The following is a 26,140-nucleotide window of genomic DNA, read 5'->3' as shown; positions in this document are numbered from 1 at the left end:
TCTTCCTCCTCCGCCGACGTCGTCGTCCTCTTCAACAGCTGAGGTGTGGAGCGATTTGAATGCGGATACCTCTTGCTAGATTTTCAATTTCATCAAACATTCGTGGAGGATTTATCAACGTAAAACAAATATTTTCATATTCAGCCATTACAGAAGCATTTAAGAACGTATATATAAATTTTTTTTATATATACACACAAAAGAACGATGTCATAAACATTCAATGTTTATTTTTCATAAATTGTCTATTTCTGATATTTTCAGTCGTTCTTTTTTTTTTGCCCTATTTCTATATATTTCGCTCATTCACTCACTGACAAAACTTGCATATGAATGCAAACAAACATAGAGAAAGAAGCGGAGGAGTGTAGAACGGCTGTAAACTTGACATTATGAAGTCCAATAATATGTTTAAAGATCAAGTGAAAACTATATCAAGTTGGTTTCAGAGTTGGAGTGAATGCGAGCAAACAGTGGCCTTGTATTCATTGCTGAAACGGTTATCACCCATTCAAGTTAAATTTATTGCCCAAGTTCTTGAACAGAGTGCCTCAGACTGTTCCCAAGTACAACGACTCGAGGAAGAAGCCAACAATCCAGGTATGTTGATTTTTACTAATAATAATAATAATAATAGTAATAGTAATTGTGTACAGTGCTCAGGTGCACTACAACTCATCTAAAGTGTATATTTTTGTAATAGAGATTTTGTTTATCATGTTTCTTATCACAAAACTTAATGGAAGACTCTTGCATAAAATTGGAAATGTTTTTAATTTAAAAAAAAATAAAATTGTCTTTTTTGTCAGGAGGGAAAAACAAATGTCCATGGCTCTTTATACAGAGCTTTCTGACACTAGTGGGTGGGCGGGCAGGAGGGGGGGAGACCTGGCCTGAATGTTGGCAACACTGGTCTCTGCACATTCCAGTTGGTGGCGTTGAACGAGGTGAAGGTGAAGAATTAAATCTGCCACCCGTGTAGGGCAGGGCAGGATAGGATTTCAACACAAGTGCAGGAACAAAATTTGCTTAGAGGACAAACCCACGTCCAAAATATTTTTATAATCAACATTGACTTTTTTTCCAGTCATAACAAAACAAACATGGGTATAATAAATGATAATAATAATAATAATGATGATGATAATAATTATTATTATATTTGTACATCAATCAAATCAATCCAATAAGGGAAATGTAGTGTTTCAAGTAAGTTCAAAACTGTTTTGAGGCTTGTTCCTTTTGGCAATGAAGTTTTTCAGGAGGATGTTCAAAGCATTTTTAATGCCTGCTACAAAATTTTAGGGGATGTGCTTCCACCCTTTTTCCGTGAGCTTATGAATTTGAACTCAGAATGCAAAAAGCTAGGAGAAATACTGTAAACACATCCAGTCTGATGTTCATACAGTTCCACTGCTCCTCTGTCCTAGAGTGTTCTATTCCCTCCACCCTTTTTTTATTCTCCCCTCAATCCGAAAAAGGTGAAAAGCAAAATTGACCACTTTGAAATTTGAACCCGGAGCATAAAGTCAAAAGAAATATGAAGTGGTATTCTTTCTATTCAGTAATTTTATTTTTAAAAGGCAAATAAAATTTGTCATAGTATGAAAGGTGGTTTCATGTCAGCTTTTGAATTTCTGTTAGGATCAATCAAAATACCTCTTTATGCTTTCCTTAACTACTGAAGTGTCTGGAATCCAGATGTTTTATTTAAAAGCATTTCATTTGTCATCTGAACACCTTTCAACCTTCTTATAACCATTTTGTCCATAATAAAGTGATCATATTTAACTTAAAGCTTATTTTAATTATATATTAGAACATGTTATGTTTTAAACAGCAGCTTTATTAATAAAGAAATCAGTTTACTAAATCTTTCCAAATTCTTTTCTTTTCTTCAAAAACTAATTGAAGTATTTCATAAGGAATATGGTCTCTCAAAAGAGTTAGCTTTTTGACATACATACAATACTACAAATTCATAAAATGAAAGATAAAATTTTTTTTCTTTTCTTCTTTTTCTTAATTGAAGGACATAATAGTTAAGAATTTGAAATATTTGGTTAATCATACCTTGTTTAACAGCTAGTGAGGAAAATTGTAATTTCAGAGCTTGTGGTAAGTGTTGAGGACATGGTGGTGTGTGAAGCAAATTAAAAAGACAATGAAGACCAAATCATTAGAATGTGGACTTTGCATCAAGTATTACTACCTACTGCTCCAAATGTTACATTTCATTTCATGTCCATGACTAAATGAAAGTATCACATATGTGTGTGCGTGTTTGTACACCTACATTATCTCTCCACATAAAAACGTAATCAGTGTCTCATCGGACACCTATTCATCGTCCCTTCCCACACGGATAAGTGGATGATTCACGCACATACACTAGTTTGAGATCTTTTAATATGATTGTGCATACTGGTGGAAGCTAGTTATTCTCTAATTTGTGCACATTAGGAACACATTCAGTCAGTGCTGTTTTGTCATGGGAATTGTCATCAAAACTGCATTGTTAACCATGTGAAACTCTCCGACAGTACCATTGATATTATCCGCACATACATACATACATTAAGCAAGCCCCCACCCCCGTCTCTCTTTCATTTTTTAAATTTCTCTCTGCAAATAATCAACCTTTTGTTGAATTGTATTCCATTTTCTATGACAACTTCTACTCCTGTCAACCACATAAGCCTGAAGATATTCAAGGAACTTAGTTCTGTTCTTATTTCACTACTTTCTCTGAAAACCTCATTCAAATTGAATATTTTGCTTTGGTTATATCTACTCTATATCCACTTTGGTCAACCCAAGGCAAAAGCTTGTTTTGCTCAAGGTCCTACACAAAGGGATCAAATACCCAACCCATTTGGTCACAAAGTGACTGTCTTAACTGCTTAACTATGGCTGCACCTATAAAGTTGAGCTGTGATGTATTATAAATTTATCACAATTCCATTTAGTCTCACCCTTTTAAAAAGAACCTAAAAACAGAGCTTTGGATATTGTTACCTTTTCCTCCTCGTACTGACAAACAGACATAATAGTGCTCCAGTAAGTCATAAAGATTCTTTTTTTTAATTGCAATTTCAAAGTTCCTTTGTAAATTCTCATTAGCAAACACATGATTTGATGCCTTTCTATTATCAAAAAATATTTGTCATGCTTTGCCAAGAACACTAGTAGTAAGTACACTGTGACAGCTGGAGATCTGCTGAAAATATTACATGAAGGGTATGCCTATTCATGTAGTTTGGAACTGGGAAACAACTTTGGACTAAGATATTGTTAACCCTTGAATTTAATTCATATGAAACGATTGGGCTAACAAAGTCAGGCAATTTCTTCACAAGATGGTAAATTATTGTTGAATAGATACCAGTTTTGAAATTGTTGTATGCAAATAAGATTGAAACAAAAAGACTTTGATAACTTTTTTAGTTTACACATTTCCTACTACATATTGGTAATATTTGTGTATGTAAGATGTAAGTATATAAACAAGTCTTCCTTTTTTTTTTTTGTCATCTTGTTGATTTAAACCAGCTTTAGCTATTGTCAACAAACTCTGGATACAATCAAAATGACTTAATTTATGCTTCTTAAATTTGATGCTAAGCTCTACTTTTTAAGATTTTGTTGAACTGTTTTGCCAGGACAGACATCATAGTTTTACTATTAAAGTAGTTTGTCTTCTGCAAGACATTAAATACCAAAAACTGGTAGGGAGGGGAAAACAAAAGAGAGAGAGAGAAAAAGAAAAAAGCATTAGTACAACATACTGGTTGGCCAACCTTAAATTAATATTTCAAATTATTTTAGTCCTATGACTAAACATGTCCGTGCTTGAAAATGAAACTACTGAGTTAGTTATGTTGAGAAATTGCGTAGCATTTGAATTAAAACAAATATCAATGTTTGCCTGGAATGTTATGAAGGGGGAAATTTACTGGTGTACAGGGATCCTTAACATAATTACATAAAGTGGTTTGACAAGAATCATGGTGACATCAATTTAGGAATATACCATACCGTAAGGTAGGAAATTGGCACTTGTGTTTCAAGTTCAAATTCCACCGAGGTTCATCATCATTGTCATTTAATGTCCGCTATCCATGCTGGCATGGGTTGGACGGTTTGAGGACTGCATTCATGCATCTACAGCTGGATGCCCTTCCTAACATCAACCACTCAGAGTGTAGTGGGTGTTTTTTACATGCCTCCAGCATGAGGGTCAGTCAGGGAGCACTAGCATTGATTATGCTCATATGACGCTTTTTTACGTGCCACCAGCATGGGTGCCAGTCAGGCGGCACTGGCATCGGCCATGACAGCGATTTTACTTGACTCAATAGGGCTTCTCAAGCACAGGTTAACTTTGCTTTTATTAATCCTTTCAAGGATCAGTAAAAAGTTTACTGATCCAGAGCAGTGGAATTGTAAAGAATGAATGTCAGACAGACTGCCTTGCAGTGTGATATTTTGCTCTTAGAGTTCCAGGTTCAAATTCTGCCATGGCTTACTGGGGTGGCAGTCTTAATTTATTACCCTGTTTTACCCTTTCATTACTGTATTTATTTTGAGATGCTCTGTGCTTCTTTCAATTATTTTAAATATAACAAAGAATTAAGTAAAATAACTCAGTTGTCATTCAGCTAGTATTAGGAACATAAATTGCGACTAAGGTTTGATGGTATATTTTAACCCTTTAGTGTTCAGATTACTCTGTTAAATGTAATACTTTTCCACTCAAATTGTTTTGAATTATCATACATTATCTTATATCTTTGAGGTTTCAATGATGTGATTGTTTATTTTTAGAATGGCATTGTAGGTTAGGAGTGAGAGGCTAGATATCGCCAGTTTGAATATAAAACATGTAGAATATCTGGGCCAGATATGGCCGGTTTAAACACTAAAGGGTTAATGCAAAACTTATGAAAACAAGACATTTGTACTACAGAGCCAGAGCCAGGTTGGTAACGAAAGGGTTAATACTTTCACTACTGGAACTTTAGTGGAGTCCACCCCTGTTGTAAGCTTCTGGGCCAGGTTTACAGTTTGAGAATACCGTCTTCCCTTCCCTTCACCGATCTTAGAGGTCCTGAAAAACAGTTATGGACAGCGTCTCCTTACCTAAAAAGATTCTAGAAAAAAAACAAACAAACAATTTTAAAAAATTTATATACACAATTTTAATTTTATTGTAATGAATAAGAGTCAGTTAATAGGTAGGTATTTAGAATCAATTAATAGGATAGATAGATGGTTTATGCAAATAGCTTTGAGAAAAAAAAAGACTTTTTGTTTGATGTTTCTGTTTTTTATTGATTTTTTTATAATAAAAATTATTTTGGAAATAATAGTCTGACATATGTTCCAATTATCCTCATGATATTTTGTATACTGAAAAACATTTTGTGTATATGAGGTGAAAACTTACAGCAGTTGATATACTGATATTTAGTTACTCTCTTTACTCTTTTACTTGTTTCAGTCATTTGACTGCAGCCATGCTGGAGCACCGCCTTTAGTCGAGCAAATCGACCCCGGAACTTATTCTTTTGTAAGCCCAGTACTTATTCTATCGGTCTCTTTTGCCGAACCGCTAAGTAATGGGGACATAAACACACCAGCATCGGTTGTCAAGCAATGCTAGGGGGACAAACACAGACACACAAACACAAACACACGCATATATATAAATACATATATACGACGGGCTTCTTTCAGTTTCTGTCTACCAAATCCACTCACAAGGCTTTGGTTGGCCCGAGGCTTGATTTTTTTTTTTTTTCTAACATATCTATCAAATTGATGGCGGCAGGCTGGCAGAACCATTAGCACGCCAGGCAAAAATGTTTAGCAACATTTCATCCGTCATTATGTTCTGAGTTCAAGTTCCACTGAAGTTGACTCTGCCTTTCATCCTCTTGGGGCCCAAATATAAGTGGTACCAGTTGTGCATTGGGGTCGATGTAATCAACTTGCCCTCCTTCCCCCAAAATTCCTGACCTTGTGTCGAAATTTGAAACCAATATATATATTATATAAAGGATCATGGGTAAAGCCAGAACAATGCAAAGTAAAAACAAGGTAAATCACAAGGAAACAAATATATGAATTAATATAGACTCACCTTGCATTCAATATTTCAGGGTTATGACTCTGTCCTCAAGAAATTAACGAATGTTGCAGGTGTGTGTTAGTGTGTGTGATATGCCTTGCTTTTACTTTGCATTGTTCTGGCCTTACTCATGATCCTTTATACAATATATTCTATACAATGCTTCATAGTAACTGTTTCATTATTTTATATATATATATATATATATATATATATCATCATCAACGTTTAACGTCCGCTTTCCATGCTAGCATGGGTTGGACGGTTCAACTGGGGTCTGGGAAGCCAGAAGGCTACACCAGGCCCAGTCTGATCTGGCAGTGTTTCTATAGCTGGATGCCCTTCCTAATGCCAACCACTCCGTGCGTGTTGTGGGTGCTTTTTACGTGCCACCAGCACAGGTGCCAGACGAGGCTGGCAAACGGCCACAATTGGATGGTGCTTTTTACGTGCCACCGGCACGGACGTGCCAATATATATATATATATGAGAGAGAGATTCAGATGAATATGGTATTATCCATACAATTTCAAAATAAAGTGATTAAAATCAAAATAAGCAATGATATCCTCTGGATTGATTTTGCCATGATAGAATGTTAGCTACTACACGCATTTTTTTCTCTCCTTGTTTTTTTCTGTGTATCTTTCTGTCGAAGAGCGTAGGCTCGAAACGTAAAAGACTTTTTCTATTCCTGAGCGCTATACTAATACAGTTGTTTGTTTGTACTCCACCTGCCTTCGTCTTTTGTTTATTTTCATAAACTTTCCCCTTTATATATATATATATATATATATATATGCCACATTGGAAGTTTTCTTAAACTCTATTTCTTAGTCTGTCTTTTTTTTTCTTCATTTTTTTTACTCATTTCAGTCACTGGACTGTTGCCATGCTGGAGCACCACCTTGAATGGTTTTGTTTCACAACTCTACCCCAGTACATATTTTATTTTTAGTCTGGCTCTTATTCTATTTCTTTTGCCAAACTGCTAAACTACAAGGATGTAAACACACTAGTACTAGTTGTCAAGTGGTGGTGGAGGGACACACGCAAACGTAAAGACACCATCACACACACCATCTCACACATCGTGCCCACACCATCACCCCTGCCCGTGCACATCATCTCACACCCGCCTGTGTGCACACATACACTGACACACATACACTCACACGGCATTGTTTGGCCTGGGGCTATAGTAGCAGACCTTTGTTCCGTTGGATCAAAGGTGGAAGAACTGAAGAAAATGGCAAAGCTCAAGACTAACACAGTGACCCTAAAATAATTTAGCAAAAGCATGGCACATAATGTACAGTAATACGTGCTTGTAAGGGACAAGTCTTGGTGTGTGGTCTCGCTTTGCAACCCTGTGGTTTTCAGTTCAGTCCCAACGTGTGGCACCTTGGAGCAAGTGTCTCCTATTATAACGCTGGGCTCACCAATGTCTTGTGAGTGGACTTGATAGTTTGAAATTGTGTGGAGGCTCATTGTATGTATGCATATGTTATATATATACACACATCATCATCATCGTTCGACCGTGGTCGAGACAATGGAATTTACTATGCTACGCCAGACTTCATGGTCCATCATAGCATTACGGAGGTCCTGTTGCTGGATGCCTGTATCCCTGGAGATTACATCAGGGTAGGAGAGTGTGCGCGCTCTGGTGTTGCGAGTAGATGGCTTCCAGAGAAGAGTAGAAATGGCCTCGTGTTCAGCAAACTGGACTCTTCTACCTTTCACAAGAGATGATACAGGTGGTAGTTTCCCATATATTTGCATTTTACTTGGATGACACTTCCACGAGAGATTTTGAGCTCTCATAAGGAAGCGAGTGTAGGTTCCATCCTACACACACACATTTATGTTTGTCTCCCTCTCTTCCCCGCTCCATTGTTTGACAATGGGTTGGTTTATTTACTTCCTCATAACTTGGCAGTTCAAATGGAATTAGTAGAATAAGTACTGGGGTTGATTTGTTCAACAAAACTCGTGTTGGTGTCCCAACATGGTTGTTCATTGACTGAAACAAGTAAAAAAGAAAATTATAATAAAAGGTGATTTGAGAGAGATTTGGCTACTGTTACTAGCAGGTTTAATGGTTGTGTAGAGGCTCCCTCATTAGCTCCCTTTTTGTTTTTTTTTACTGTTTTCTCTGGTGATGAAACTTAATTTTGTTTTGTCTGCTTCTTAATCTTTCATCCTCTTCATCATCATTCAACGCCCACCTTCCATTCTGGCATGGGTTGGATGGTTTGACAGGAGCTGGCCAGGCAAAAGCCTGCACCAGACTTCTGTGTCTGTGTTTGGCAGAGTTTTTATGACTGGATGCCCTTCCTATTAATTTTGAACTATCATATTTTGAACTTTACAAAAGTTACGAACTAGTTTGATTTCATGAATGTCGGGTAATGACTGGAAAAGTGCGATCATGAATACAAGTGACCAAAATTGGAGTCCTCTGAAGGATATCTGGAGTAACATTACTTGACAGGGTGTGTGGTTCAGAGATCGGGGAGTATCTCCAGGCCAAGCCACTACTTCTCCACTTTGAAAAGTCACAGCTCAGATAATACAAGCAAGTAATTAGAATGTTGCAGGAAAGACTTGCAAGACGGATTCTTCAAGTCAAACCAGCTGACAGGAGACTTTGGGATAGACCATCATCATCATTGTTTAGCATCTGCTTTCCATGCTAGCATGGGTTGGACGGTTCAACTGGGGTCTGGGAAGCCAGAAGGCTGCACCAGGCCCAGTCTGATCTGGCAATGTTTCTACGGCTGGATGCCCTTCCTAACGCCAACCACTCCGTGAGTGTTGTGGGTGCTTTTTACGTGCCAGACGAGGCTGGCAAACGGTCACGATCGGATGGTGCTTTTTACGTGCCACCGGCACGATGGTTGGATAATATCCTAAGTCTAAGTTGGTCACGGTTTGGAATCCAGCTAGAAAGTTTAATGATGGTTGTTTTTGGTACGACCTTATGGAGAAAGTGCCAGAGGACTAGGCCCACAACTGGCAGGAGACTTAGGGATAAACCAGGAATAAAATGGATAATAGCCATAGTTTCAGTTGGCAGGAAAGTCTAATGATGGTTACTTCTTATAGGAGCCAATGGAAGTGGTACCTGAGGACTCTCCTCACCCATGACCCTCTAGTAGGTAGAGAAGATGGATAGATGGTTGAATCTGTCAGGCTATATATAATGAGTTGTTTGCATATTATCAGAATTCAAAAAAACATGATGAATTACAAAACTTTCTAAACTGTCTTCTTTTACAGTCCCTCCTACCCTTTTCTTTCTCTCAACAACAACCACACCTCTTTATGTATTTGTATTGTGCCTGGGTGTCTATAGATTTCCTCCATCAGTCATACAAGTTATATAGTAGCAAAAATCATTATGAGCATGTTCTTGAATAATAGAATAAGTGTGGTGCAATAACAACCACCTTCTTTGTAGTTTCTCCGTAAGTTTTTCTTTTTCATTTATGACTAATATTTTGATTTGTGTGCTAATAAAGAACATATCTAGCAACTCACGAAGAGCCTCAGTCGCCTTCAGTAACTATTTGTTTAATTATTATCGCCTTCACTAAGGTGGGGGTATTGTTTTCAGTCATGCTTGTTTGTTTGTCCATGGACAAGATATCTCAAGAACCGCTGGATGGATTCGAATGAAACTTTCAGGGATGTTTGGCCTCATGACTGGCATGAACTGATTAGGTTTCGGGATTGATCCGGTACCAGACAAGGATTCTGAATTATCTTTCCTGTATTTTTACTTAATTTTTGAGAGCAGTCAGGTTCATTTTTAGTATTCTCGTTTGTGGGAGAAGTCGAATTTATTTCAAATATTCTCATTTTAAAACTCATCTCTGGCTAATCATTGAGAAGGACGTTGGTGTTGCCTTGGTGGAGGTTTGCGCTCTCTGAGTGCTCTTATTATTATTATTATTATTATTATTATTATTATGGCAGTGAGCTGACAGAATTGTTAGCACACTGGACAAAATGCTTGGTGGCATTTCATCACCTTTACATTCTTGAGTCAAATCCTTTGCTTTTCATCCTTTTTGGGTTGAAATAAGTACCAGTTGGACTTTGGGGTTAATGTAATTGATGAGTCCTCTCTCTCTACCCCAAATTTGCTAGCCTTGTACAAAAAATTAGAAATTAGAAAGAATTATTATTGACAATTTGACTCGGGTCTGTTCTTATCTCTGATAGGGTTTATGTGGGTAGTGGGTTACTACCTGTAACCTTAAGTATCCTCAAGCTTTCAATACTCTTTCAAGTGCTTAGAACCCTCCTGATAATCTTTCTCGTCCTTAAGAGGCAAAGTTTTTCTATAGAAGCTCTTCAGGACATTCTATTCCAACCTTCAACCATTTGTCTATATTTTTAATCACAGTTTCCAATGCACCCATTAATACAGGCACAATTATTATTATTATTATTATTATTCGTCAAAATTAAAAGAAGAGTGCCATTGTTATCTAGTGAACGCTATTTCGACATCTTGTGTCATCAACTGGTTCAAAAAATAAATTTGTCAATCTACTTCATTTTGGTTAATTATTATTAAAAAAAAAAAATTAAAAAAAGCAATAGGAGAGGCTGTGTGGTAAGTAGCTTGCTTACCAACCACATGGTTCCGGGTTCAGTACAACTGCATGGCACCTTGGGCAAGTGTCTTCTACTATAGCCTCGGGCCGACCAAAGCCTTGTGAGTAGATTTGGTAGACGGAAACTGAAAGAAGCCCGTCGTATATATGTATATATATATGCGTGTATGTGTTTGTCCCCCTAGCATTGCTTGACAACCGATGCTGGTGTGTTTATGTCCCCGTTACCTAGCGGTTCGGCAAAAGAGACCGATAGAATAAGTACTGGGCATTTCGTTTGTCTTTATGTCCTGAGCTCAAATTTCACTGAGGTCGACTTTGCCTTTCGTCCTTTTGGGGTTGATGGAATGAATGCCAGTTGAGTATTCAGGTTGATGTCACAGGTTAGCACCCCCCCTCCATTCCCTCTCCCAAAATTTCAGGCCTTGTTCCTGTAGTGGAAAGGATTTATTAAAAGCAGTGAGTTAGCAGATTTGAGCTGAGAATGTAAAAATTCAGAACTGATTTATCATTTTTCTTTTGGGTCTTTATATTCTGCACTAGTTCCCTTTATATTTGTGTGTGTGTCTGTCTGTCTGTCTGCCTGCCTGTGTTTGTCTCACACCACCACTTGACCACTGGTGTTGGTTTGCTTACATTCCTGTTACTTAACAGTTCAGTAAAAGTGACTAATAGAATAAGTATCAAACTTTAACCCTTTCAACACCAACCTGGCTGAAACTGCCTCTGGCTTTGTAATACAAATGTCTTGTTTTCATAATTTGAATTAAAATCTTCCACCAAACCTTAGTCACAATTTATGCTCCTAACACTAGCTTAACGATAACTAAATTCTTTGTTATATTTAAAATTAATTGAAAGAAACACAGAGCATCTCAACAGAAATATAGTAATGAAAGGGTTGAAATAAGTACTAGTGTCAATTCAGTCAATTAAAACCCTTCAAGGCTGTGCCCCAGCATGGCCCACAGTCCAACAACTGAAAAATATGAAGAGTCAGTACTCCCCAATATCAGATTTGGTTTTAACTCAACACAATACAAACATATCCAAATTCATTAATTTTAATGTGAAACTGATATTAACTCTGATAGTCAGAAACGTTGATTTAAATATTGATTAATGATTAGTTTTTTTAATGAAATTTTCAGTGAGCACTGCTTAATATTGTTTTAGGATATTTTTAGTGTAGCATGAGTTGTAGTTTTTCTCTTCTTTCTTTGTTTTGTCATCCAGACAATAGTTTTGTTGCATGATTGCAACAAATGGTTTGGTGGTGTGGCAGATTTTCATAGATATTTTCATTTGCAATGAAGATTATCTAAACTTTATAATTTGTTAGAAATATTTCCTTTTGATAAAACAAAACAATCAAACTTATTCTAAAATGTTTAACTGTGGAACATCCAGATTATTTTGTCAAATGTAATGCTTATTTATACATGCTGTTTTGAATTAATTGTGCATTATCTCATAGCTTTGAGATTTTGATGATGTGATTGTTTAGTTTTAGAAATATATTGCCTGGTAGGCCAGATTTGGTCAGTTAGAACATAAAACGAATAGAATATTTAGGATATGGCCAGTTTAAATTCTAAAGGATTGACCCTTTAATATTCAAATAACTTTATCAAATGTAATGTTCGTTTATTCACATTGTTTTCAATTCATTGTATATTATCCTGTAGCTTTTGAGACTTTGGTGGTGTGATAGGTTAATTTAAAGACATTTCCTGGTAGGCTAGACCTGGTCAGACTTGGTTGGTTTAAATATAAAACTGGTTAGTATTTGGGCTGGACACGACCAGTTAAAATGCTAAAGGGTTAAATGTGTGAGATAGTTATAAAGAAGATGCTACTGCTTGCTGCTTCATGCTCTTACTTGATGGGACTTGTGGGGGTCCTGCCAGGTCAGTGCTCCTAGAAGCGTCATTGTGTGTAGAGCTGACCAGGTACACCAGTGCTTCCCGTCTCTGGCAATCCTGTCCCCGCCACTCAGCATCCTCCAAGATGACATCAAGATCTTCCCTAAACATGTCCAGCTATATGGTGTGGAGTCTGCCATAGGGCCTCTTCCAACCTGCTGCCTCTACATCAAATGGGAATAAGGCTCTTCTGGTAGGATGATTTGGCAGGTGGCAGAGGATGTGGCTGTACCAGTTCTTGCTGTGGATGGCTATGAGGTTGGAAATATGATGGTTCTATGTAAAGTTCTTCTCATCACTTTGTGGAAGCATTGGTGGCACCATTGTTCTGTCTCCCAGAAGATAAAGCTTTGCATCTACAATGCATTGGTCTTCTCCATTCTCCTCTGTGGAGCAGAAACATAACCCCCTCACAAAGAAGACCCTGGCAAAGTGGATCGATGGCTTAGCAGAGCTCAGTAATGAAGATGATGATTTTTAATATTATTAACCTTATTTGAAGAGATTAAAACATTTAATGTCTTGTTAAGGTTTTGATCTCCACTCATCATCAATGACTCTCTCTTTACTCTTTTACTTGTTTCAGTCATTTAACTGCGGCCATGCTGGAGCACCGCCTTTAGTCGAGCAACTCGACCCGGGGCTTATTCTTTGTAAGCCCAGTACTTATTTTCATCGGTCTCTTTTGCCAAACCGCTAAGTGACGGGGACGTAAACACACAGCATCGGTTGTCAAGCAATGCTAGGGGGACAAACACAGACACACAAACACACACACATACATATATATATATATATATTATATATATATATATATATATATATATATATACATACATACATATATACGACAGGCTTCTTTCAGTTTCCGTCTACCAAATCCACTCACAAGGCATTGGTCGGCCCGGGGCTATAGCAGAAGACACTTGCCCAAGATGTCATGCAGTGGGACTGAGCCCGGAACCATGTGGTTGGTTAGCAAGCTACTTACCACACAGCCACTCCTGCGCCTATATGTATTAACATTTGTTAACCAATCTAAATTCAGATTAGTAAAGTTTATTTGTAAACTAAAGACAGCAACAGTCTTAACCACTCTTCTACTTAATGCATTACTTAATGCTTTTAGCAACAAAAAAAAAAAAAAATCCCATTGGGACAAGTATTATATTCTAATTACAAAATGTTGTTTCAAAAATAATATACAGGGTTCTTTGAAAACTGTCATTGATTGCTTAAAGTATTAATTTTTTAAAAATTAATTTATTATTCTATTGGTCCAGTGTTTTGCCTTGAAAATCAGTATTGGTGAAATATATATTGTTCTAAGTGAGGCTGAGAGAAGAGAGAAACGTGAGAAATTTGGCAACAGATGGCTTAGGTAACTGTAGAATTTAGCACAACCAGCTCTAAAGTCTGTTGTGGTAGTTCTTATGAGCAAATAGATACTTTGTTATTCAGGTGACTTAGATAGGGTGCTGATAAACACAGTGGCTATAGATAGATATCTGAAAAACTTTTGTTTTTCGTTTTTTGCAATCAGACCATATGATTGTGTGTGTGTTTTTTTTTTTCTGGTAGTAAAGAAAGAACTATAAATGCTATGAAAATATGAAAAGATATTCAGCTGTTTTGTTGGAATATGAAAGGGATAACTTAGATTAAAACTAGACATTTTGATTTAGTTGTTTGAGGGAGAGATATGATATCCTAGAAAATTGTACTTCAAAACCATTATTTAAATAAAGAAAAAAACCCAAAGATTGGTACAGATCATGAGTCCCATCTTCAGCATTGAAATTGGATAAAATGAATGAATTAATTTGAATAATGAATTATTTGACAACCTATCATCATCATCATCATCGTTTAGCATCCGCTTTCCATGCTAGCATGGGTTGGATGGTTCAACTGGGGTCTGGGAAGCCAGAAGGCTGCACCAGGCCCAGTCTGATCTGGCAATGTTTCTACGGCTGGATGCCCTTCCTAATGCCAACCACTCCGTGAGTGTAGTGGGAGTATATTTAGAAATTAAAAGGCCATTCAGTATTTTTATGTAGAATTGTAGTTTAATGTTGATAGAGCTGGTGATGTTGCACGGTATGGGGACATGTGCAACTAAATGCAGAAATGGTGCAGTGCCTAACAATAATCGGTGCAAGTACAATTCATTGGACATTTAACCCTTTAGTGTTCACATTATTCTGCCAAAATTAATACTTCTTCATCCACATTGTTTTGAACTAATCATGCATCATCTTGTAGCTATGAGATTTTGATGAGGTAGCTGTTCATTTTTAAGATGATATTGTAAGGTTGGTGTGAGAGACCAGATCTGGCCAGTTTGAACATAAAACAGGCAGAATACTTTTGGCCGGATATGGCCGGTTTAAATGCTAAAGGGTTAAAGTTAATTAGAAGATACACAAAGTACAAATTAATGAAAAACAGCTGATGTATGCAGGAGAAATGACTGTGCATGGTATGAACATGTGGCTTAATTTGAGAATGGGTGTGCGTGTATTGGTGCTATATTGTATTGATGTTGGAAAGTAACTTGTAAAGGAATTAACCCACTTGATACAAACCTGACTAAGACCACCCTTGGATCTATGACACAAAATCACTTTGATAGTGATCTAAATTTAAACCTATAGAAAATGTCTTGTTAATTTGTGTTTCTAACACCAGCTTAATAATCCTTTCTACTATACACACAAGGCCTGAAATTTGGGGGAGAGGTATAGTCGATTACATAGACCCCAGTACTCAACTGGTACTTGATTTATCGACCCTGAAAGGATAAAAGGCAAAATTGATCATGGCGAAATTTGAACTTGGAATGTAAAAACGGATGAAATACTGCTTAGCATTTCACCCAGAATGCTAATAATTCTGCCAGATCACTGCCTTTTTTTAAATAAATATATGTTTGTCATTTGACCGAGGTCATGCTGGAGCACCATCTTTAGTCGAACAAATTAACCCCAGGACTTATTCTTTGTAAGTCCAGTACTTATTCTATCAGTCACTTTTGCCGAACCGCTAAGTTATGGGGATGTAAACACACCAACATCGGTTGTCAAGTAATGGTTCGGAGATAAACAGACACACACAAACACACACATATATGACGGACTTCTTTCAGTTTCCGTCTACCAAAACCACTCACAAGGTATTAGTTAGCCCAAGGCTACAGTAGAAGACACTTGCCCAAGGTGCCATGCAGTGGGACTGAACCCGGAACCATGTGGTTGGTAAGCAAGCTACTTACCACACAGCCACTCCTGCGCCTATATATATATATTATATATATATATAGTGATGCATATTTGCCATTTGAATATGGCTAACCCCTAAGGGTGGATGCTACTGTAGTTTGTAGCCTCAGGAAGATATCTCCTCCAGCTGGCTATAGACACACTATCTGTGCCCTATCAGTATTTGTGAAGGAAGTCATCCTTCCCGTCTTCAACTTCCCTTCACAAATACTGATAGGGCACAGATAGTGTGTCTATAGCCAGCTGGAGGAGATATCTTCCTGGGGCTACAAACTACAGTAGCATCCACCCTTAGGGTTAGCCATATTCAAATGGCAAATATGCGTCACGATGTGTTACCGCTACTGTTTATAACTCGCTCTGAGATTTATCATTATATATATATATATATATATATATATATATATATATAAATGTGTAGGTGTCTTTGTATCTGTTTGTTCCTCCACCACTGCTTGACAATCAGTATTGGTGTTTACTTCTCCATAACTTAGCAGTTTGGCCAGAGGGAATGATAGAATAAGTAGCAGACTTGAAATTAGTACTGGAGTTCAAGACACTGGTCCCAGCATAGCTTCAGTCCAACAACTGTAAAAAAAAGTGAAAAAAAAAAAATGATTATTAGTGTCCCCTAAATTATTTAACTTCCAGTGCATCTTACTATCCATACTGTAAGATGGTTATATTTCAAGTTTTATGTATGGTTCTAAGCAATTCTGGAGTCATTGAATCAACTGGAAAGGCGTTTTTTTGGTCATCTGACTTGCTAATATGGTAACCAAATTGCCCTCAAATTACATCATCATCTAATGTCCGTTGTCAGTGCTAGCAAGGGTTAAAAGGACATATTGGAAAATGTCATTTTAGATTCTCTTTTAGTGAATTTTGATTTAGAATTTCTTGTGAATGACATTCAATATTAAAAAAAAAATAAATATTTTCACCATGTACAGTAAAATCTGAAATGATTGCTTGCTTATTTATTCTTAACTAGCAGTATCGCCCGGCGTTGCTCGGGTTTGTAAGGGAAATAACTATATAAGCATTTTTAGAGAGTTACTTCCCTTATAAATTCGGGCTTTCTTAGCCATTTTTGTTTTGGTGTCTTCAAGCCATGAAGTCGTTGTTCTAAAAGAACGCTGGTTTCCTTCCCCACAGCTTCACGAGGGAGGGAAGGGGGAGAAGCAAACAGGTGCAGCTGTGAGCGTGGACGCCAACTCCGCCGCCATCGACACACGATGCATTTTATGCATTAAAATGGAATAAAAAATGATGTTAAATTATTTTTAAAATCGTAGACTCATCGTTGATGCGCGCTAATAGTCAGACGGGCTCGATATGAATCACGACTATAAGATACCCGAATTTGGTTAAACTGCACCGCAAAATGTGGGAGGAGTTAGGAATCTAAATCGAAGGGGACAGACACTCACACAACTAGAGTTTTATATATATAGATATGTCCAGGCAGAATATGTAAAATATGCAAATTGAATGCAAATACGCTAATCATCATTTTCAGATCTCTCTGTAAAGATGATTTTTTTTCTTCTTTTTTTTTTAGCAGATATAAGCACTGATTAGTAAACAGCTTGTTTACTGAAATTATAAATAAAGCCAGGGTCTTGTTTAGGCTCAAAAGTAAGGGTGCTGCTTCTGGCTGACTAACCCCATGCCAAAACATTAGTATCTCAGAATGTTGTGCCTAAATGAGCCAAGTGTGCGGAACCTGCTATTGTCATAATAATGAGAGGGGTTATTCTCCTGTGACACACACTACAGTGACCAGCATATTTTGTGTTTGAATCTGCTGGACATGTTAAGAATAAATGGGTGGATAATTGTTCCAGATCTTGCTGTGCACAGTGCAAATAAATATTTTTTATTGGTTGGCAGATAATGAGCGTCACTCGGCAAACAATTTGTTTGCTGAAATTCTAAACAAAGCCAGTAACTTTGTCCTGGATCAGAGCTCCTGCTAATTCTGGCTGATGAGACACATGTTGAAACACTGGTTTCCCAGAGCCTAGTATGTTATGAACAATTGTCATCATGAGAGAGAAGAGTTGTTCTCTTGTGATGTACACAACAGCAAGTAGCATATTTGACTCTGAATCTGCCTATATATATATATATATATATTATATATATATATATTATATATATATATATATATATATAATATACACTAGCAGTATTGCCTGGCGTTGCTCGGGGTTGTAGGGAAATAACTATATAAGCATTTTTAGAGATGTAAAGTATAATAGCCATCTCAATATGGCTAACCCAAAAGGGGGGGTGTTACTGTAGCTTTTTACGTTCTGAGATTTAATAATACATTTTTAGAGAGTTACTTCCCTTATATAATAGCAAAAAAATGGGAAAAATTGATGGTAAATTTTTTTTAAATCGTAGACGCGCGTTAATACCCAGAAGGGCTCGATATGAATCACGACTATAAGATACCCGCTTTTGGTTACACTGCACCGCAAAATGTGGGAGTAGTAGGAATCTAAATCGTAGGAGACAGACAGCACACAACCTCACTTTTATATATAAAGATATCTATTAAGAAGTGTACTCAGTTTCACATTTGTCAGACAGTTTTGACGAATGGGAACGTGAAACTCTGAGTAACAGTTTTTGTGATATTTTTTCTGTTTTTTAATAAAGCATATTACTCTACCTCTGGTATTTGAGTACTATTTTTTTCCCACTTTGTTTTGCATTTATGTGCTTACTCTGATAAATATATCAAGAATAAATATGGAAACAATCCTAGTGCCCCTTAACTTTGTCATTGGCCTGTTTGAGTTTCTCTTTTTTCTTCTTTCTTTTAGATGCTAATAAAAAAAATTCTTTGTAATGGTCCTTCTATGTCTAAAAGGATTCTTTGTCAACTAAGCTAAACAAGCTTGCTTAGGTTACACTATCACATTTGTCCCTTGTCTGCAAAGATCAAAGTTTCTTACTCTAAGCATGAAAATTAATTTTGAGAAATTTAATTTATAAAATTACCTCCCCTTCTCTTTGAAATTTGCTAAAAATTGCTGTTAAGCCCCCCCCCCCCTCTATTCTTTTACTTGTTTCAGTCATTTGACTGCAGCCATGCTGCAGCATCCCTCTGAAGAGTCTTAGTCAAACAAATCAACTCCAGAACTTTATTTTTTTAGGCCTAGTATTCTATTGGTCTCTTGTCAAACCACTAAGTTAAGGGGACATAAACACACCATACACTGGTTGACAAGTGATGGTGGGCGAGGGGGTCAAGCACAGACACACACACACACGCACACAGATATATATCTATAACAGGCTTCTTTCAGTTTCCATCGACTAAACCCACTCTCAAGACTTTCGTCAGCCTGGGGCTACAGTAGAAGACACTTGCCCAAGGTGCTACATAGTACTGAATTTTGTTTCCTTACTGCTTTTAGTACATCGTACTTATAATGCCATTGGTTCATTTGAGTACATTTTCTAGAAGCTCAGTGCCAATGAAAAAAGAGTTTATCAAAGAAAGCTAGAATGCCTTTTGGTCATAAAATGTTGCTTAGTCATAGCTGACTCAGAGTTAAACAAACAAGTTGAGATTATTGTATTTTAGCCTCCCAAATTTGTGTTTGAATGCAGTTTTAATAATGACAACAGATTTTATGAAAGACAAGAATGTATGCATGCATTGACACATGAAACTGCCACAAAGAAATATTCTTTTATAAGAAGCATTTAGCAAGAATTCTCCTTGGAGAATAAATAGAATTATAAACTTGGTAGTCAGAAAATGAAAGAAGCCTGTCATGTAAGTGTGTGTGTGTGTGTGTGTATAGTGTGTGTCTGTCCCTCACCACCGCTTGACAATTGTTGTTTACTTCCCTGTGACTTAGTGGTTTGGCAAAAGAGACCAATAGAATAGGTACCAGGTATTTTTTTAAAAAAAAGGTACTGGGGTTGAGTTGTTCAATTAAAAATTCTTCCAGATGGTACCCCAGCATGGGCACAGTCTAATGGATGAAACAAGTAAAAGATAAAAGGAAGATTTTAAAATTGCTTTTCAAAATCATTCAAAAATTAGTTTATACAGGATTTTTTTCTGAAATTAAAATGAACTGCAGTTTATTTAATCAGTACCCATAAAAAGAAAAAAATCAAATTGATGTTTTAAATGTTTTTCTCTAGAAATCAAATTAATTAAAAGGTGGCACGTAAAAAGCACCCACTACACTCGCGGGGTGGTTGGCGTTAGGAAGGGCATCCAGCTGTAGAAACACTGCCAGATCTGACTGGAGCCTGGTGCTGCCCCTGGCTTCCCAGACCCCCGGTTGAACCGTCCAACCTGTGCTAGCACGGAAAACGGATGTTAAACGATGGTGATGATGATGATGATGTGGCTTGTATAAAAAAAAAAAAGGGTGGGGTCCATTTTAGTACTTTTCTTTTGTGAGTTCTAAAACCTCAAATTTTTTCACTTTTTCTGACTGAACATGGAAATAGTTTCCACTCCTTGAAATCGTATTGATAAAAAGGCAGCCTGCCATTGTTTATCTAGTTCTGTTTGTTCATTTGTTTAAGCATTTAGCATTTAAAGTGGCCATACCCAGCTCAAATATTCTTCCTGTTTTAGGTTGAAATTGTCCAGGTTTAACCTTTTGCATCTTTGTCTTGCAAGTTACTTGGTGACCCTGCCAATGCTGGTGCCATGTAGGGGGGAAAAAAAAGTAGTTGGTATACAGAAGGGCGAGCTGGCAGAAACGTTAGCACGCCGGGCGTAATATGTAGCCGTATTTCGTCTGTTGTTACGTTGTGAGTTCAAATTCCGCCGTGGTCGACTTTGCCTTTCATCCTTTCGGGGGTCGATAAATTAAGTACCAGTTACGCACTGGGGTCAATGTAATCGACTTAATACCTATGTCTGTCCTTGTTTGTCCCCTCTATGTTTAGCCCCTTGTGGGTAATAAAGAAATAGGTATATAGAAGGGCTTCCAGCTGTAGAAACCATGCCAAAACAGACATTGAAACCTGGTGCAGCCTTCTGGTTTGCCAACTCTTGTCAAACTGTCCAACCCATGCCAACATGGAAAATGAGCTTTGTATGATGATGATGATGATGATGATGATCTAACCTGCATTCACATTCTAAAAGTAAGGCTGTGTGGTAAGTAGCTTGCTAACCAACCACATGGTTCCGGGTTCAGTCCCACTGCGTGGCATCTTGGGCAAGTGTCTTCTGCTATAGCCCCGGGCCGACCAATGCCTTGTGAGTAAATTTGGTAGACGGAAACTGAAAGAAGCCTGTTGTATATATGTATATATATATGTATGTGTTTGTGTTTGTTCCCCTAGCATTGCTTGACAACCGATGCTGGTGTGTTTATGTCCCCCGTCACTTAGCGGTTCGGCAAAAAGAGACCGATAGAATAAGTACTGGGCTTACAAAAAGAATAAGTCCCGGGGTCGAGTTGCTCGACTAAAGGCGGTGCTCCAGCATGGCCGCAGTCAAATGACTGAAACAAGTAAAAGAGTAAAAGAGAGTAAATCAGATCATTGAATTCTTGAATCTTTGATATGAAGCTTCACCAATTCTTTTAAACAATGTGAATAAATAAGCATTACATTTGACAGAATAATCTGAACGCTAAGGGGCTATTCTTTTGTTTTTTTTCCCATGCTAGTATGGGTGTGGTGGGCTCAAGTTACTCGAGGCAGGATTTTAGGGCTGGATGCTCTTCCTGTTGCCGAACCTTACCTGTTTTTCAAGTAAAGGAATTTCTTTATTCCATAGGTTTTTGAAAGAGCAGGCTGACCAGTCTTAATGTAAACAAAGGAGAGTTCAACTCGCTGCTTTGCTCCAAGTCTTTGACCTCTATGGCTAAATGACTAATATATATATATATATATATCTCTTTTACCTTTTACATGTTTCAGTCATTTGACTGTGGCCATGCTGGAGCACCTTTAGTTGAGCAAATCAACCTCAGGACTAATTCTTTGTAAGCCTAGTACTTATTCTATCGGTCTCTTTTGCCGAACCACTAAGTTACAGGGACGTAAACACACCAGCATCGGTTGTCAAGCGATGTTGGGGGGACAAACACAGACACACAAGCATATATACACACACACACACATATATACGACAGACTTCTTTCAGTTTCCGTCTACCAAATCCACTCACAAGGCTTTGGTCAGCCCGTGGCTATAGTAGAAGCTACTTACCACACGGCCACTCCCACGCCTACATGCCACAGTCACAATACATGTATTAAAGCACTACTAATAGTTACATATTTTGAGAGAACCGAAACATATTCTTCAGGTGATACCATAGCGAACTAGAAAATTGAATACCAGCAAACAATGTGCATAATGGTAACACTTGCAGGTCGAGATAATTGAGATGTAGTATTGGCATCAGTGTATTCGTATGATTGAAAGGAAACAATTAGCTGATAAAACCATTAGCATAATTGATTTCTGTAGCAGAAGAGGACCAGTGTGTATGAATATGTATTGATATTTGGCGGAATCGTTAGCGGTATTTCGTCTGTCGTTACGTTCTGAGTTCAAATTCCGCCGAGGTTGACTTTGCCTTTCATCCTTTCGGGGTCGATAAATAAAGTACCAGTTTCGCACTGGGGTCGATGTAATCGAATTAATCCCTTTGTCTGTCCTTGTTTGTCCCCTCTGTGTTTAGCCCCTTTTGGGTAGTAAAGAAACATATATTGAGTTTTGATAAAAACAATTTCCATTAAACTGAAGGATTGCTCAGTACTTTTTATTGAGCATCTATTTATTATATTTCTTTGAGAGGAGTGACAGTACTTTACAAGTTTCAGACTAGTTTCCATCAGCAAATATTTGTATATACATTACATATAATGTAACATATATACAAATGCAGAATGGCTCTAGCTGTAACTCTTTGTCCCAGATAAACTTTTTAAACTTTTATGTATTTAAAAAAAAAAAAGGCATAGGCGCAGGAGTGGCTATGTGGTAAGTAGCTTGCTAACCAACCACATGGTTCCGGGTTCAGTCCCACTGCGTGGCATCTTGGGCAAGTGTCTTCTGCTATAGCCCCGGGCCGACCAATGCCTTGTGAGTGGATTTGGTAGACGGAAACTGAAAGAAGCCTGTCGTATATATGTATATATATATGTATGTGTGTTTGTGTGTCTGTGTTTGTCCCCCTAGCATTGCTTGACAACCGATGCTGGTGTGTTTATGTCCCCGTTACTTAGCGGTTTGGCAAAAGAGACCGATAGAATAAGTACTGGGCTTACAAAAAGAATAAGTCCCGGGGTCGAGTTGCTCGATTAAAAGGCAGTGCTCCAGCATGGCCGCAGTCAAATGACTGAAACAAGTAAAAGAGTACAGCTTGCTCAGAATGTTGTTGGTGTTTCAATCTCATTTGGTCCCCTCAGAGATAAAGACCCGGAACATTCTGAGTTGAGCAAAAAAAAATATTTATACTGATATAGAAATTAGTAAACTAAATGTTTGCTAATTTGTGCAAAAGCCGGTCATGCTAGAATTAAATCAATACATATACATTGAAACAGCTTTAGATTTAAATAATTGTGTGTAACATAATGTATATACAAATCATTTCTATATTAGAACAAGCCTTTTTTTTTTTTTTTTAGGCTTTCAGAATGTCTGGGGGAGGGGGTGCTCTTCATTGAGGAAGTTAAATGAACTCGAAACATTCCTAATTAAAAATAGGCCAACAACACTGTACAAGCTCTGTGTTTCTGAGCACACAAGTTTTTCTTTGAGCCGATTCTTTGAGATGAGATATTACAGTTAGCGCCATTCTGTTAAATATTCATAATTTGCATTTTGTTTTCAACTACGCTTAGCCCCAGGAAGAGGGGAAACACTGGTCTTAACTTCTGCTTGCCTTCTCAGACTGGTGAGGTGGGTGTTGTTTAGCCTCAGATCAACCCTGATCAAGCAGACACATGAAGAACAAACGGTTTTCCTGGCAAGGAATTCGCAATGAATAATGAGGTTTTTTTAGTCATTAGGGCAGTGGTTTTCAACCAGGGTTCCGCCAATACAGTGCAGGGGTTCCGCAAGAAGTTACAAAACTGCTAAAATCGGCAGTAATTTTTAATTCTCCTGTGCAGATATGTGTGCATAAGACTATTAAATTATTGCACAGGGGTTCCTCGAGCCAGTGGAATGTTTCCTTGGGGTTCCGCTCCAGCAAAAAGTTTGAAAAGCACTGCATTAGGGTGTGATTGAAGGCAGATTTTGCTGCTAGTTCTAGCAGACAAATGACCCCCAAAGAGCTCCTAGTTGATGCTATTGGTTCTTAGTTTGAACTTCTTCAGGTCAATGCCTATAGGGAGAAAATATGAGTAGTAAATGGTGAATGAATTGTAAAGGATTGCAGTTAGGGTGAGAGATCCAAAGCTATCAGATTGGGTGATTGAATTAAGCTTTTCTTAGTACAGATTTTTAGTCCAGAAGGATAGGAGATCATGTAATAGGCTTAGGAGTGTATGGTTGAGTGTTTGAAAAGAAGAACTGTGAAATATTAAGAATTAATGATTTTTACCATATTTCTGTTGAAATACATTGCCATTGATGTTATAAACTTTCAAAATAATACACAATTTAATAAAACAACTTTGTTGTTATTAAGCTGGTATTTGAGAGATGAATTAACATGAAATTTCAGGAAGATTTTAGCATGTATCACTTGAAAAACATGAAGTCTGTATCTAAAAACCAAGGACAGTTGGTATCAAAAGGGTTGAAGTACGGATGGAAGAAAACAGTTAAGGGTGTCACCAGAAACCTCATTGTGGCCATCTTGATCCTTATTTCTCTAGCTGTCATTAAGATATTCTTAACTTTTGAGATATTCTTCTATGGGGCCCCTTTTGGCCTGTCTGTTCTATCAATAACTCCATTTTAATCTTCATGTAGCCCATTCATCAGTAACTTGTTCTTTACCATTTTGTTTTTTCTGTTTTTCAGATTACATCAGCCAGTTATGTTCTGAATCAAAAGAAACGGCTGTGAAGCAACTTCTCTCTCATTTACCATTACTTCGATCTGGAAATGCTGATGCAAAAAGGGCTTACTTACAAATAATTCCTCAAGTTTTGTCGTACTCTATTGACAACAGAGTGCACATTGAAGAAAGTCGTCAATTGCTATCTTTCTCTCTCATACATCCTGCCATTACCAGTGACGAACGGTTCCAGTTTCGAGATTGGTTGAGTTTTCTTGAGGAACGTTTCGCACACAGTATCTCTCAGAATAGGCAAAATTTCCAAGCTCTACCTAATACATATACAAACAGAGTTGGTGCAGAAGAAATTCTTCCACCACCACCACCGCCAGCAGCAGTACAGCAACACATGAATATTGGAAGCACCAATCATTTAAATGGTTGGAATGATAAACTAGCATCTGAACAATTAACTGCTGGATTGAATTTAGAGAGCAGCTCTTCAGATCCTCATATGCAAATGCTTGGTAACTTTGCAAAAGTTGGTGCTACTAGGAGCAATTCAAATATCCATAATGATGATCCCAGAGGTCATCTTCAAACTGTACATACAAATAAGATTCCTAGAAGCCACATACCTTTGCATGCCACATCATCTGATCCTTTAAACATAGTACCCAGTGTACACGGTAAGTTACGAAGTTCTGCTTTTTTCTTTTATAATTTTTCTTCTTGATGTCGTAAAAATTTTGTAAACTTTTGAGAGAACAATAATTCTTTTTCAGAATAGAATATTTCAAAGCACCATCCGTTCGTGGCCGTTGCCAGCCGCGCCTGGCCCCCGTGCCGGTGGCACGTAAAAAGCACCATCCGTCCGTGGCCGTTTGCCAGCTCCGTCTGGCACCTGTGCAGGTGGCCCGTAAAAAGCACCCACTACACTCACGGAGTGGTTGGCGTTAGGAAGGGCATCCAGCTGTAGAAACACTGCCAGATCAGACTGGGCCTGATGCAGCCTTCTGGCTTCACAGACCTCAGTTGAACTGTCCAACCCACGCTAAATGATGATGATGATGAGCTACAAATAACAGCATGTAAATATTGTGTTGAAAAACCATTTTGCATTTAAAAGTTTGAAAGGTTTTCCTACTCAGTATGTACAGATTATTTTAATGTGTACATACCAGCTTTTACCTCTGGCG

General features: G+C 37.6%; 1 protein-coding gene across 5 annotated transcripts in view; it reads left to right on the top strand.

Moving 5' to 3' along the window:
* The window catches only part of LOC115222675 (protein Smaug homolog 1-like), a 116,257-nt gene that overhangs the window by 44,814 nt on the left and 45,303 nt on the right, over positions 1-26,140 (top strand). For all 5 annotated transcript variants that reach the window (XM_036511564.1, XM_029792996.2, XM_036511563.1 and 2 more), the window contains exons 2-3: positions 39-600; positions 24,965-25,630. In XM_036511564.1, the coding sequence (XP_036367457.1) occupies positions 393-600; positions 24,965-25,630 (874 nt within the window). In that variant the 5' untranslated portion in view covers positions 39-392. The remainder of the gene's footprint in view (positions 1-38; positions 601-24,964; positions 25,631-26,140) is intronic.

Source organism: Octopus sinensis, linkage group LG20, assembly GCF_006345805.1.
Source record: "Octopus sinensis linkage group LG20, ASM634580v1, whole genome shotgun sequence".
NCBI classification, from domain to species: Eukaryota; Metazoa; Mollusca; class Cephalopoda; order Octopoda; family Octopodidae; genus Octopus; species Octopus sinensis.
The sequence above is the reverse complement of the archived record's forward strand: the minus strand, read 5'-3'. Positions and strand labels throughout refer to the sequence as shown.